General features: G+C 41.1%; 1 protein-coding gene across 1 annotated transcript in view; it reads right to left on the bottom strand.

The window, feature by feature from the left end:
- The window catches only part of LOC134641556 (chloride channel protein 2-like), a 56,100-nt gene extending 49,435 nt beyond the window's left edge, over positions 1–6,665 (bottom strand). Inside the window, exons 1-2 of the mRNA XM_063494032.1 lie at positions 6,615–6,665; positions 1,353–1,488 (exon numbers count right to left, since the gene is read on the bottom strand). Coding sequence (XP_063350102.1) covers positions 1,353–1,488; positions 6,615–6,665 — 187 coding nt within the window. The remainder of the gene's footprint in view (positions 1–1,352; positions 1,489–6,614) is intronic.
- Between the last annotated feature and the right edge of the window lie 8,725 nt (positions 6,666–15,390).

Below are 15,390 nucleotides of genomic sequence, written 5' to 3'. Positions count from 1 at the left end.
CACAGCTGCATATTCTGAGTTTGCATAAATGTCTGTGTGAGTGCTGGGAGACCGCAGGAGTTTGTGATATCAGCAGTGAGAGAAAGAGACAGGAGAATTGAAGACCAACTGGTTTCATAGACTGACACATGGCTACAAAGATGGAGACAATGGAAGTGAAGTGAAGGGAACACAAGTGATGAGGAGGTGTTGGGTGGGTTTCCACTGCCATATACAGGAGGGAGAATTTTGCAATAAGTGTGGAGGAGTGGAGAAAGGTGGATTAAGATGTTTGTATACAACATTATGATCTAGTGAGAGTTGGGTGCAAGTGAATAGTGAAGCTTTAAGCATTAGAAACAGAGAAAGTAGATGACTTTGAATACCTGGGTTAACCATCCAAAGGAATGAACAATGTGGTGGCGATAAGTGAGAGAAAAAAAGTAGAAAGAGTGAAGATGAAGCACTAACAAAAAGACAGGAGTCCAAGCTGAAGATGCTTAGATTCTCTTTGGGAGTGAGCAGGATGGACGGAATTAGAATTAACTACAACAGAGAGACTGCTCAGGTTGAGCAGTCTCTCTGTTGAGACATCAAAGTGATTGTAGTATTACATTTTTAACGGAAAGCTAATGTTCAAACAATTTCTCTCAAGGCTTGGATTCTGAGCAATTCATGGAGTATGTACTCTTTGTATTTTTTCTCTGAACTGGACTCACAACGAAAAGAAATGATTGCCCTGAGCTGTTCCATTGCCAAAGACTGCTTATTAATCTTTTATGTTTTTCTACCACTTAAAATCCCATATGACCATGTAATGCATATTTGATAACAATGGAATTGTTCCATACTAGAGCTGTCAGTGGGGTTTTTTGGTTCAGTCTGAGAGCCATCCAGTCAGTGTGCAAATGGCCAAACTATAGTAAAACATGACCATGTCCAATGATGTTTTCAGTACTATAGGAGGCTCAGTTCAGTGGTCAAAAAGTAAACCTGAACAGTTAAGTCTTGAGCCTCATTCAGTGGTAATGCCAATATTCAAATGGCGAGCTACACGGTGTGGATTTCTACCATATACAAATTGCTATGGTGACTCTGCTCTCTACCGCTACAGCAATTTAGACTGTGTGAACACTTTTGTGAAAGATAAAAAGGTCCAAATTTTAATAGGGTTTAGAAAATCTGTATCACTGCACTTTTTTTCTTTAAACTAATTTTGTTTGTTGTGGTGTGAATAGGCATTTGTCCATGACATGGTTAGAAATGGTAAGAAGGTTTTCTATAAAATAACGAAACGAGCACTAATTTCAGAAACAGGAATAATAACACTTGCTGCTTGTCCTTCATATTCCATGCTGGCTGTGTGGTTTGACTCTTACACTTGGCACAGCGTCCATTGTCGTGTTCCAGTGTCCGGCTTCGCTGGCTGACCTTCTTCTCACTTTCCTTCAGCCGAGTGGCCTCGTCTTTGGCATACACCCCGAGCTCCTGGGTGTAGCGCCCATATATCTGCGAAAAAACACCGGCATCCATTTAGCTTTCAAAAAACAAACACATTAAACATGTCCCAAAAATGGGCGGTGTGATGTAAATCAGAATTGTATCTTTCTTCTGACTTTCTGTATCTTTCTTCGATCAGCAAAAATCCATATTTGGCCCCCTGTGCGTAGGGGCAGTGGCGGTTTTTGATATGGGCGACATAAGCCGTTGCCCGGGGCGGCATCGTGGTGGGGGCGGCATCATGGGCATCAGCAAAAAAAAGTTGCTCGCACCCATGTTGCCCTGACATCATGCCAAAGCATTTTGAGGACTGCATAGGCACCAAACAGTTTTCTCTTGCGGAGAGTAAAGGCGCCCTCTGTTTGCGAGGTGCACCTGCTGCTTGCCACACAGGAAGGAGAGAGTGGGGCGGCATTCTCTGGTTGGCTGGAGCGGCATCTAATAACCAGCTCACAAAACTAAACTAAACTAAAATAAACCAACAAACTAGGGCTGTCAACGTTAATGCCGTCATCATGATTACAATTTTTAACACAATTAAACCATTTGGAGCGCAGAATGACTCAAAATCTCTGAAATGTCTCTGTCAACGCATTTCAGGCAGTTTGTCCAAAGTTTGTCCCTTCTGTGCTCCAGATAGGTTGATTGCGTTAAAAATTGTAATCACATTAATCCTGATGACGGTGTTAATGTGTTAACATTGACAGCCCTACAACAAACACAAAAACTGAAGACATTATGATACAGACTTATAATTTGGACTAATGTGTTTTCTAAATTCTATCACACACATATAATTGAGAAGTGAGCGCGAAGGCCCTCGCTGCGCCTGCTGCTGTGCTGAAGTCTCACACACAACCTGTCAACAGGGGAGGGGCGGGCTGCTTCCAAATAGACCACATTTCATTCATAATGCTGCAAATCCAAGCCCATTATGTATCAATTATTTTTCCTGGGTTGTGTGAAATCCCAGAAAAAAAGAAACACTATACAAGGCGTAGGCCTATTAGTCTATTAGTTTATGTTGTGGGGTTGGGTGTTGATACTGGAGTGCAAAATTACTGATGAAAGATGGACAAGAAAAGGTCAAAGCAATCAGGTCCTCAGTTTAGAAAAAAGAGAAAAGAAGAGGAGAAACGGGCAAAAGATACAGGTAAACAGATGAGTCTTTGAGAGGGAGTGTTCAACCAGGGCACCAAACAGGCTAGGACCGCGCCTGCATAGGGGTAGGAGGTCCCCTTTGCATGGAGGTGTAGGTGGTCCCAAAACTTTCCACAGGAAAGCATATTGAATATTGAATTAAAGCTGGGTTGCAAAATGACATACACATATGCAGCATATAAGGGCATCCTGAAGCAGCTTACATAATGTGTCCTTATATGAGACATTTCAATTAATGCATAGAAGTTGTGCTGAGCTATCAGATGTAAGTCAATTGGTGTAATGTATTTATTGGTGTCAGTGAACAAGGAACGATAGTTGATTGTGGTGGTTAAGGTGGTCAACACTTCACTAGCCTAAATAACAAGAACGATAACTGTGTAACTATTTGAAAATGTAATATAGTGAAAGTGGTACAGTAGCTGCAGGATAACTAAGGGCCTGAGTCAGAGTCTGCTCCAGGCATTATTTGTGTAATATTCCCCCACATGCTTTCTCTGCTAAAAATAATCCAACCTCTAAGAACCCCAAAGAACCATAAATTTCATAACCATCCAGCAAGCTCATAATAAATATTTTCCTATGAAATATTTTGTGGTAGTTGAACTACATAGCACGTTTTTCCTTGAACTCATTACATTCTGGCTCCTAGAAATCAGAAAAACAAAAACATGAAGGATCGATCATGACCTTTGCACAGTACTTTATATTGCTGATCACTCCTGACAATACAGATCTGACTTATGTTCAAATTTGTCTATAATGCTCAAACCAGGGTTGCCTGAAATTTATAATGACAATTCAGGTAATTTAGTCAAAACTTAATAGATTTAAGTTTCACAAGTGTGTAAAACTCACTACAACCCTGTTTGTGAGTGGTTGTGCATGGGAACATTGAATATGAAACAAAGTATTGGCTGGTGTGGCAAAACGATATACAGAACTTTCCCATTTACTCTGTGGCTGTCATGGCTGCATTGTGTGTTAGTTTGGCTTGTTTTAACAACTGAATGCAGAGATTTAAAGTATGTACTTAGTTTCTATACTTCTGACAGAAACGAAGTACTGTACCTGTTAAGCAGGTTACACATTTTTGGAAAGTGGGTTGTGCTCCTTCACAGAGAGGTTTCCCTTGATAACATACAGGACACAGCATGCACGTTAACTAACACACACACAAAGTTGTGTTTTCATATCTTGTTGGGGACATCTAATTCACATAAAGCTTTCCTTACCCACCTACCTTAACCCTAACTATCAGCAATGAATGCCTAACCCTAACCTAACTGTAGCCCTCACACTGAAACCACATAGTCCCCACAGATATGTAAACATGGCACACACACACACACACACACACACACACACACACACACACACACACACACACACACACATTCATTCATGAGTGTGCTTTAACCACAAACACACTCAGGTCATTTAGTTCAAAGAAGCAATGGCTTTGAGTCACATTTGTTTGTTGACTCAGGTCACATTGTGTCTATTGTTACATTCGTGTCAGGAAAAAAGTTGACTCCTGCTTTTTCTCCTCACTACAAGCTGAGAAATCTTGTGCAAGTCCTGTTTATATCAAGGTTAGCCGCTATTGCCACATAGGTTTTGTCACTAAGTTCAGTAAAATTCCAGGAGGCTCAGTCATGTATGAAAAATGAGTGCCAATTGCGACTTGATTCAATGGATTTGGAATTGTGTAGACATGACCGATTTAGAGTATAAACCATTTCTTAATGTCCTATCTTATACCTGGAAATGTCTGTGTAAGGCATCGTGTTTCAGACCAATGACTCGATGCAGTTTTTGCTGGGGGTCACATTCACTGAGCTAGAAAGATGGGAACTGTAGATTTTGTTCTGAGCTGATTCTACAGTGCGATCTCCGCATAACTGACAGCTGACTGATTATAAAGTGGTGCTTTTAATTACAAAGAAAAAGTGAACTACTAACTGGGAATTGCATAATTGGAAACCCATCTGCAGAAGAAGCCTATAACAGATATCGACTTGCACATGCGGACTTAAGTGTGTCGCAGAGTGATAAAAGAGCAGGAGAGGTGGAGAATAGGCAAACATTTAAAAGACAAGACAGAGTTGACACAATTTGAAAGGGATTTGGCTTCTAGCTAAGACTCTTTTCTTTTCTTTTTTTTACTATTATGTGGTTACATATTTACATTGTTCATTTGAAGTTTCTAATTTTTCTATAAACATACTGCAGCAGTAATAAATACTCCAACAGTAGCACATTGATTCCTAAGTGGTTTTTGAAGAAAGAAATAATCTAGGAAAATAAATTTATGTTAACATTGTATTTATTTTGTTTATTTATAAGTGAGCAGCAGAGCACATGATGCACTGAATATAAAACATGTATTATTAGCTAAACAGGTCCAGATGTGTGCCCGGCTCTGCTACACAGTAGCACTAATGGACTAACATCCAGTCCCTTTCAGTCACATAATATAAAGTGTATGACAATCTTCAAATTACATAACTGTGTGTGAACAGTGTTAGTGTCAGCAAAAACATTTTGCAAAGATTTAATTAGCTTTGGTGAAATTATGAGCAGGCATTAGTGTTGTAGCTGCAGTCTCAGCTATATAACTTGAAAATATGTTCACAATGTTTTTTTCTTCTGTTTTTCAGCTCCCGAAAAGCAAGTCCACAGTAAAAACTCTGTGACATAACTGTCTCTGGGGCCCGGGCAGATATTTTTTGGGGCCCCTCTCTGCCACATTGTACAGGAGCAGTCACGCCATCTTACATTCTCTCCATCATTCTCTCTCTCACTCACATTCACACTGTAAGAGCAAAAATAAGATATAGCAGTTGTCATCATTCAAGCTTTTTATCAGCACCTCAGTCAGAGGTTGCGTGAACGGACACCTTTATTTACTCTTATGCTCTTAAACTCACACAGTCTTCTTCAAATAGGCTACCACAAGCCTAAAACAGGTTGAGTCTTGCTAACAAAACAAACTGATTTCTAGAATTCCTCATTCAACAGTCATTTCCAATTTACCAACTTGTCGACATATCACATGCATGTATTAAAATATGAGTGCATATTTTCAACATGAACGGTGCAATGTTTTAGTCCTTTACAAAAACACAAAGATTGCTACTGCTTGCCAATCAGAACTTTGTAACGTTGGGCCTTGCAACACTGCTCAAATCCATACACCTGGTGGTATCCTCATCCTGCTCTCTTGTCTCTTTACATTTTTGAGAACCACTTTTTTGCTTTGGTTTGATAAACATCATTTTTAATGTCACCGCACCAACAACGTAGGCTGTAAGGCACTTGCTGGAAATGAAATTGCTGCATAGTTGATGTCAACAGGAAAACTTTTTAGAAACATTACCTATTTCAATCAAATTATTTAGATAATCTATTAAAGTAAAAACGAATAAAGGAATATTTGCAGGGCTAAAACTGATTTCATAAGAAAAATATATGCTGCTTAAACAAAGTTGGGCTTTTGGTTCAGAAGATAGAACCTAGCCCTAAAGATATTAATGTCCATTTTAAGGTAATGCTATGGATATATGCATACTCTCTAATGTAGAAGGACTCTTGTTTCTTCTGGCTCCTGGGCCATTTTGGATGTTATGCCTTTGATCCATTTCACTCTCACTAGTTAATCAAAGACCAGTTAATCTGAAAAAATGGACAAAATGGCTCCACAGACTTTTTACTTGAAAGCCAGAGGTAGAACATCATTTAAAACTTATATTTTCTCAAACATACAATCACCCAGAAAAGTTGTCAGAATCACACAGACAAAAAGTACATGCATATACTTATTTTTCATAAACTTACATAAGTTACGCACCACAATTCACTCATTACATCTCTAGTCCAGCTTTGCTCACACTTTACTCACGTTTTACTCATAAGTGGACGCACTGTGGGAAAAGTGAACAAAGTTCATATGGTGACAAGTGAAGACTTACAAGACTTTGTTCATACTGCAGCACCCGATGATCTGACCGGTCTCCTGCCATGGTTCTGCTCGAGATTTACAGGTTGCAAGTTAGAGAAAAGCTCAACAATGCTATCGTATGAAACAATGCTGTGTTCTCAATAATTAAAGCATTTGGCTAACTTTACTTGTAAAGGAGATCACCAAGCAAACTTAAAGAGTGTGTGCTTATTACAGTTTGATCCTTCTTTTTATAGCCTGAAGTTAGCCTCAAGATATAAAGACTGAGGCGGAGCTTTTTGGTTCGGTAGCTCAGGTGGGTGTGTCAGGCAAGCCATATGAATGGCTTACTTGTCATGGCTTTTTATTCACATTTCTTTTACATTTATCTTTAATTCTTCGTTGTATTCACTTAAAAAAAATTAATGTTATTTTGATATCTAGATTAATGTTTTTGTTCTACATACAATCACAAATTCATCCAAGGTCAAACAATATGAAAACATTTCATATTTAACCCTTCTGAGCTCTTTAATGACTTTTTTCTTTTACAATTGTATGCTACGTATCTTCTTTGTCTTCTAGAATTATGCAACCAATATTTCTGTTATTCTAGCTTATGTAAGAAATGGGAACAATATATGGGGAACTACAAGATGTCTACCACCAATGTTTGTTTTTTTTGCATGTTTTTTAAAATGTTTCTCAATCAAAAGTCACAAAAATGAATATGAAGTGGTATGAGTCTACATACTGTGGCTCAGTTGAAAAAGAAATAATCTCAACAAATATAGTCTATACTCGAGTGCCACTGTCTCTACATAGATTGTTTTATTGTGAGCACATAATGAACAAATGACTAAATGATCAGCCTCAGGTCAATCAGGTCCCACACCTGCAGACCCACTAACAGCTGCTGCTCCATTCACACTGTTAACAAATACTACCCCCCTCACCCACCCAGCTCACCTATCTGACCCATGGTCTGAGTAACCATCATCACTGAGGCTACTCACACACGGACTCAGACCAAGTCCTTTTGCACTGTTTCCAAGGACTTTCTAACCTGTTCTTGTGTGCCTTTGTCTTGTTTTGTTTATACTCCTCCTGTCTGTATATATCTATTTTGTTTATATTTATATATATATATATCTCCTGTTTGATATTTATCCCTGCTATCTTACTATTTATATTTTATAGCTGCACAGTTGGTTTGGAGCACCCACAATAAGCAGCCATTCTATTCTATTCTATTCTATTCTATTCTATTCTTCCTCTTTTATTATTTTGTTCATTCACTCAGTAAAAAAAGTCAGTTGAAATGTAACCAGGCTAAAAACATGTTTCTCTTGGTGGACATTCTTAACCTCTATCCTAAAATAAATTAAAAATTAAATAAATACATAAAATAAAATACATAAACAGAAGCTGAAATAGTGTGGTGGCTCAAAAAGTAGACAATAAAATAAAACTAAAATAAACTAAAACAAAAATAAAATTACAGAAAAAATGGTTGAGGGGGGAAGTTGTGCTTCTTCCCTTATGGCAAACACAGTTCAGGTTTGAGGAGACAGATGATTGGAAATGTAAACAGTGGGGAAAATAAAGGATAAAGCAGCAAAAGTGAGAGCAAGTTACATAAATGTGGATGAGCACATGTAATTAGAAAAAGCTGAAAAACATGAGCAAACTAAAATAGAGGGAAAAATCTATGTGAGGCTGCAAGATGATTACTCAAGCCCCCTCCAGGCCTAAGTCTACATCCTGCCCCATACTGTTGCAGAGAACAGCCATCAGCACCCCTCTTAATAACAGAGGAACAAACACCTGTCATGGAGCCGACCATGACAGTGAATACATTTTGAGTGAATACTGAGATCCGAATGCAGACACGGTAGGAGATGGAACTGAGATTAAACAAAAGGCGAGCCGTTTATTTGGCTTGGCAAAATGTGAACACAAAAACATACCAAGAGCGAACTGGGCAAAACCTAACCTGACACCTAAACTGGGAGATAACTAAATAATAGGGGTGCAATGATACACAAACTTCCCGGTTCGGTTCGGTTCGATACTTTGGTGTCACGGTTCAATATTTTTTCGATACAAAAAAATGTTCATGCCTTTTTAATTTGTCATTTATTAAAATTATAAATATATATTTTAACTCAAAAGTACAGTTTTTAAATGTAATGTTGCTGAAACAACAAAATAATAATAAAAAAAATCGATCTGATCGAGAAATCACTCATCTTTGGAAAAGAGAGTTTATTACAGAGAAATGGCTCTTTCCAAAATAAAAGCTATACTATACGCTTCTTCTGGGGTATACTCTCAGCAGCATATTAAACATATCAGGTCCCCATAAGGAGAATCATGTGCTAACGGCTGTCTAAATGACTCGGGTAAAGTTTGTAGCATGCGTGCTTGTTGTTTTTGTCTGCTTCCACTTGTCTTTGCACTAGGATGATGTCGGAGTAAATGTGCAGTCATATTCGTTGTGTTCCCACTAGTGCTGTCAGCGTTAATCTCGTTGAAATGACGTTAACGCCACAACACGACAAATCTCCGTTAACGAGTTACCGCGGATCGCTACCATCAGGGTCATACTTCACATGAAAACCAAGATAGTTCCAAACGCCAGATCTGAATGAGGGTGGGGGAGGTTCAGTTTGGGGTAGCATTGAGGCAGTTGCCATGTTGCAACGAGCTTAGCTTCTGTCTTGCTAGCTTGTGCTGTGCTCAGTGGATCTGCGCTCGACAGTGCAGCCTAGGCGGAGTAGTCGAACGCAGATCCACTGAGCGCTCAACACAGACAGCATCGTCAGAAGAAAAGTTGATAAAATAAATTAAAAATTTTGTATTGTTCGATACACATGCGTACCGAACCGAAAGCACTGTATCGAACGGTTCAATATCGATATGAGTATTGTTGCACCCCTACTAAATAAATATGAAAGCTGCAACAAAAGACCTGGACATGGAACTGAACAGGTACATGTGACTATGGAACTATGAAATAAACCGAACATGAACCTGAACCTGATTAGTAAGAACTCTGAGACCTGATGTGGCTGGACATGAAACCAAACAGACGACCTGAGAAAGACTGAAAGAAAACACAGACTAAATACACACCGGTGGTGATCAGAGGAAATGGAGACACATGGGCAAACCAGCTGAGTGGAATGACATCATGACACCACAGGGAAAAGTAACACCAAGCACGATGAACATAGAAACATGACTTTCAAAGTAAAACAGGAACAATGGCACGACATGAGCTTGACAACACAGGACATGCAGACATGACACGTGACAGGTTAGAGGAGACTTAAACATGGTGGTGATGAAATAAAGGGATCTAATAAACAAAGAACTATAACTGAACAACGGAGCTTAAGATGACTAAAGGAACTTAAACATAAACAATGAATATCTAAATACAGGGAAACTCAAAACACTGGGTCACATGACCCAGGACCGTGACAACACCTATTTCCCCATTGCATCTATTTCTTCCACAACAATCTCTACTCCTAGCAGTAAGTTGTCTGCAGTCGATATAGCCACCATCCCACATCCTGCAATACAGACCACTTTGCCAAGACAACTATTTCATTTCTACCAGGCGTAGAGGCAGGCCTGGCCAAACCAAGGATAGGGCTGGAAGCTGCTACAACTGCGGCAGACGTGGACACTGGGCAGGGGACTGCGCAGAAAGGACAAAGGGCATGGGGGACGATGACCATCTGAAGTGTTGTATGTGCAAAATGTACGTGACAACAAAAACAGTGTATATAGACCCACACAACGTCCTGAAGGATTCATTACCGAGTATTTCTCTGTAAATGTCTGATTAGGCATGTAGGCAGTGTAGGAAGGAGCGCTACCGCAGGTCATTCTTACCAGCAGCTGTCAGACTCTATAACACAGTTTAACATGGTTATCTCACTCATCAGCTTGTTTGTTCACTGTACATTTCACCAGAGTCATTCACCCCCCCCACACACACTTGTGTGCATATCTCTGTACTATTTTTATACATATTTCTGTACATTGTTATCTGCATATAACAATTTCAGTTGCTTATGTATAAAGGACCACCTTGTTTCTTCCTTCTATATTTTATATTCCCCTTGCTACAAGAGCTGTGTAACACCCACATTTCTCATTCGTGGGATAATAAAGGTTTATTCTATTCTATTCTATTCTATTCCATCAGTAATGGGCAAAGCAGGACTTTGTGAAACACGTAAACATTTGATGCTTTTGTGTAAAATTCTAATTCTGTTTTGGTCATCTTATTCACAATAAATCAATTTATATTCTTTGTGGTGGTGAATTATGTAACGGTTTTAACTGTTGAACATGAGGAAAGAAAACTAGAAAGCAGACCGCGTCAGAGCTGAAAACTACACTATAAGTTTACAGCACAGTGTTGGCCTCCCTCTCTCTGCTGAGATCAGTCAGTGGAGCTCATTCTGTGTTTTATTCCTCACTTTCTCTCATCTATATGACAGCAATCATTCAAATAAGATATTTGTGCATTGTTTATATAATAATTAAATAAAAATATAAATAATATACAATATTCATTTGATTACACTTGGAATTATGGTAATTAAGTTATTATTGTTAAAATGTGTGTAATGAATAGAAGGAGAGGTATCAAACATTCATTCAGTAATTACAGGGCCCAGCACAAATGACTCTGCTTGTACACATATTGTATAATTCCCTGCTCTCCCCTGCAGGCGGTCTGTCCTCCAAGTTCAGGTCCTCTACCAGAGGCCTGGGAGCTTAAGTCCTGTGTAGTATCTTAGCTGTTCCTAGGATTGCTCTTGTGGACAGAGATCTCCAATGTTGGATCTGCTGGAGCCACTCGCCCAGCTTGGGTGTCACTGCACCAAGTGCTCCGATTACCACTGGGACCACTGTTAACTTCACCCTCCACATGTTCTGGAGCTTTGCTCTGAGCCCTTGGTATTTCTCGAGCTTCTTGTGTTCCTTCTTCCTGATGCTGCTGTCATTCCGAACCGCTACATCTGTCACTACGCTGTCTTCTTCTGTTTGTCTACCACCACTATGTTCAGTTGGTTAGCCACCACCATTTTGTCCGTCTGTATCTGGAAGTCCCACAGGATGCAATGTTGCCTTCTGGTAGTTCGATCCCCTCAGTTCTGACTACCTTCTCTCTGTTATTATCCGACTACATTTCTCCATGTCATTGCTGTATATCCTGGTGTTTTGGATCAGTGAATCGATGTCTCATTCACTTCTGGCATACAGCTTGATGTCATCCATGTACAGGAGGTGGCTGACAATTGCTCCATTTGTCAGCCACCTCCTGTACATGGTTTGGAGTCTTCTCACACCCCCGTTCTCTGCGGCCTCCTGGAGTGGGGGGGGGGGGGGGGGGGGGGGGGCTAGGAGGAGGAGTTGGCCGTCCAACTGGGGTCTGGAATGTGGGGCCTCCCTGCTGCGGCGGAGTCGGGACGGTCTGCTTCTGGGTCTGGGTGCAGTTTCCCCCTCCAGGGGCAAGGGTACCTAGACCCGGTTCTTAGAGTACGCTTGGGGAGTGTGATTGTGTGTACAGCGTCTCTCTATGTCTGTCTCCACGTTGGTTGAGTGTGGAGTAATTGCCTATGAGAGCATGAGGGTGGGAATGGATGTTTGTATCTGTGTGTGTCTGTATGTCTGTGTCTATATGTCAGGTCGGGTATCAGACGCCACCTCTCGGGGGACATCTCAGGCCCTCCAAGGTATGGAGGCCTATCTCCCCCCACCACTTCCCCTGCCGGTGGCAGACGCCCTCAGACATCGGTGCGTTGGTGGTTCTTTGTGTCCGGGGGTGGGCGCCCAGGTACACACCAGCTCACTTCTTGGTGGCTGCTTATCGGGACCTAGAGCCTGGGGCTAGCTTGGGCCACTTCGGGGGTGGGGTGCCCTCGGCCTCTCGGTCTGGGACTTGGTCACTCTGGCACAGCTGGCTGCCGGCGGAGCTCACGGGCAAGTCACTGCAACCCCCCCTGGCTTCTGCTCCGCGGCTGCTGAGTGATCCCTCATCTGGGACTCTCCTCAGCTCTTTCTGGGACAGTGGCGTGGCTGCCCCTCTGTTGGTCTTCCTTGGTCTCTTGTGTTCTGGGGGCCTCTGGATGTCTGGAGTTTTGATCTCCTCCATACCTGCTTCATGCCCTGGAGGACGGGGCAGTGGCCCCCCCACACCCTCTAGCAGATCATTACATGAAGGAACCTTTAAAAAACAAGCGCGCTCACGCTCACAGGTGTACACACGGGTGCTCACACACACAAACTACACCCTTTTTGGCTCTTACCTCAAAGCACACTGTGTGCTGTCGATCTCACGTGCTGCACAATAATGTTTAATATTTAGTATTTACTGTCATATTCCCATATATCATTGTGATGTTGTTTATTATGTTGCTCTCGTTTTCTTCTGCTTGTTTTCTTTTTTCATTCTCAACAGGTGATCCAGGTGATTGATATATGTATTTTTTGTCTGCTTATTTAGTTGGCCTTCTTGTTGGTCAGCCTAGTCTTGCAGTCTCAGGGGACTGCTTTGTCTACCAGGAGCTGGTGTTTTGTGCCTCTGGTGATCTTGCCAATGCCTTTCTGTGCCATGCTTATGTATTGAGTCATGTTCCTGTTCACCTTTGCTACTAGTTTTGCCGTCAGTGTGATGTTGGATCTCGAAGATTCCATAGGTCACTCATCATATTCATGTAACCCCTTCTGCTGGGGTTACTACTTGTGTAGCGCACTCCAACAGCGCCCTATTTTTGTCTCTTGCCCACCGATGCCTTCTTGTTCCAGTAGCCCACTTCTCATCAGTCAGTCATTTTTTGGTGGCTGACAATTTAAAAGAAAAAAAATTGTAGATTAGATTAATTTTCTTTATTATAATCAACAGAGATTACTGAATCACCCTCGGGATCTAGTGAAGGGGCTCTCTGAACAACTACATGCAACTTCTCTGATGACTTAGCAGAATAGAATGGCATTAGATAATGTTTCTGGCAGCAAAGGGTGGCTGATGATGAATTTACTGAGCACTCAGGGCTAAGTGACCCACTCAAAACTTATATGGAACAGTTGGTGGAGTGGTTTTGTGTCTTCGGGACATGATAGAAAAATTAATACAATTATGCATCACGGTCCAAATTAAAACTATACAACAATTTACAGCAAGCTGAAGAAATATAACCATCATCACTGAGGCCACTCACACACGGTCTCTACACTCAGACCAAGTCCTTTTGCAGTTATTCCAAGGACTTTCTAACCTGTTCTTCTAATGTGTGCCTTTGTCTTCTTTTGTTTATATTTCTCTTATTTTGTATATATTCCTATTCTTATGTTTATATTTTTTATGTATATATCCTGTTTAATATTATTCCTGCTATCTTACTATTTATATTTTATAGCCACACAGCTGGTGTGGAGCACCTGAAATTCCTTCGTACAATGACAATAACCAACTGTTCTATTCTATTGTAGAACACAGTGCGAATTTTCTACAATTGGAACAATAATGTACTTAATGATATCACTGGCTCAGCCAGCTCAAATACAGTACTCCACATTTTTTATGTTGATCACAATTTTACATTCACTAGACTAGACTGTGTTTGTTATCAGTGAAAAAGTACAAGTAAATAAATACAAGTTATATAAATACAAGTTAAAATACTTTCTAATCACTTTAAGATAAGATAAGATGACCTTTATTAGTCCCACACGTGGGAAATTTGTTTTGTAACAGCAGGAAGTGGACAGTGCAAAAGTTATGAAGGACAATTAGAATAAAATAAAATAAGAATAAATACAGTACACAACTGTACAGAATAGAATAAAAATAGAATACTATATACAGTAGAATAAAATAGAATAAAATATACAATAGGATAAAAATAGAATACAAATGCTATATACAACAGAGTGAAAAATACAACGGTGCCAGAAAGATTATTGCACATTTGTGTTATTGCACATTTGTGGATGTGTGTGTATGATCAGTTAAAGTCTTTGTTGTGGAGTCTGACAGCAGTGGGGAGGAAAGACCTGCGAAATCTCTCCGTCCCACACCGTGGGTGCCGCAGTCTCCCACTGAAGGAGCTGCTCAGTGCTGTCAGAGTCTCCTGCATGGGGTGGGAGATGTTGTCCAGCAGGGATGACAGCTTAGCCACCATTCTCCTGTCACTCACCACCTCCACTGGGTCCAGAGGGCATCCTAGAACAGAGCTGGCCCTTCGGATCAGCCTGTTCAGTCTCTTCCTGTCCCCAGCAGAGATGCTGCCACCCCAGCAGACCACACCATAAAAGATGGCTGAGGCCACCACAGAGTCATAGAAGGTCTTCAGGAGTGGGCCCTCCACTCCAAACGACCTGAGTCTCCGCAGCAGGTACAGCCTGCTCTGCCCTTTCCTGTAGAGGGCGTCTGAGTTATGAGTCCAGTCCAGTTTGTTGTTCAGATGAACACCAAGGTACCTGTAGCTGTCCACAGTCTCAATGTCCATACCTTGGATGTTCAGTGGTTGCAGTGGAGGATGTTTGTGCCTGCGGAAGTCTACCACCAGCTCCTTGGTTTTACTGGCATTGATCTGGAGACAGTTCAGCTGGCACCAGTCCACAAAGTCTTGGGTCAGTCCTCTGTACTCCTTGTCGTCCCCATCAGTGATGAGGCCGACTATAGCAGAGTCATCAGAGAACTTCTGCAGGAAGCACTGGGTGGAGTTGTGGGAGAAGTCTGCAGTGTAGATGGTGAAGAGGAACGGAGCCAGAAC

This window comes from Pelmatolapia mariae, linkage group LG14 (genome assembly GCF_036321145.2).
Source record: "Pelmatolapia mariae isolate MD_Pm_ZW linkage group LG14, Pm_UMD_F_2, whole genome shotgun sequence".
NCBI classification, from domain to species: Eukaryota; Metazoa; Chordata; class Actinopteri; order Cichliformes; family Cichlidae; genus Pelmatolapia; species Pelmatolapia mariae.
The sequence above is the reverse complement of the archived record's forward strand: the minus strand, read 5'-3'. Positions and strand labels throughout refer to the sequence as shown.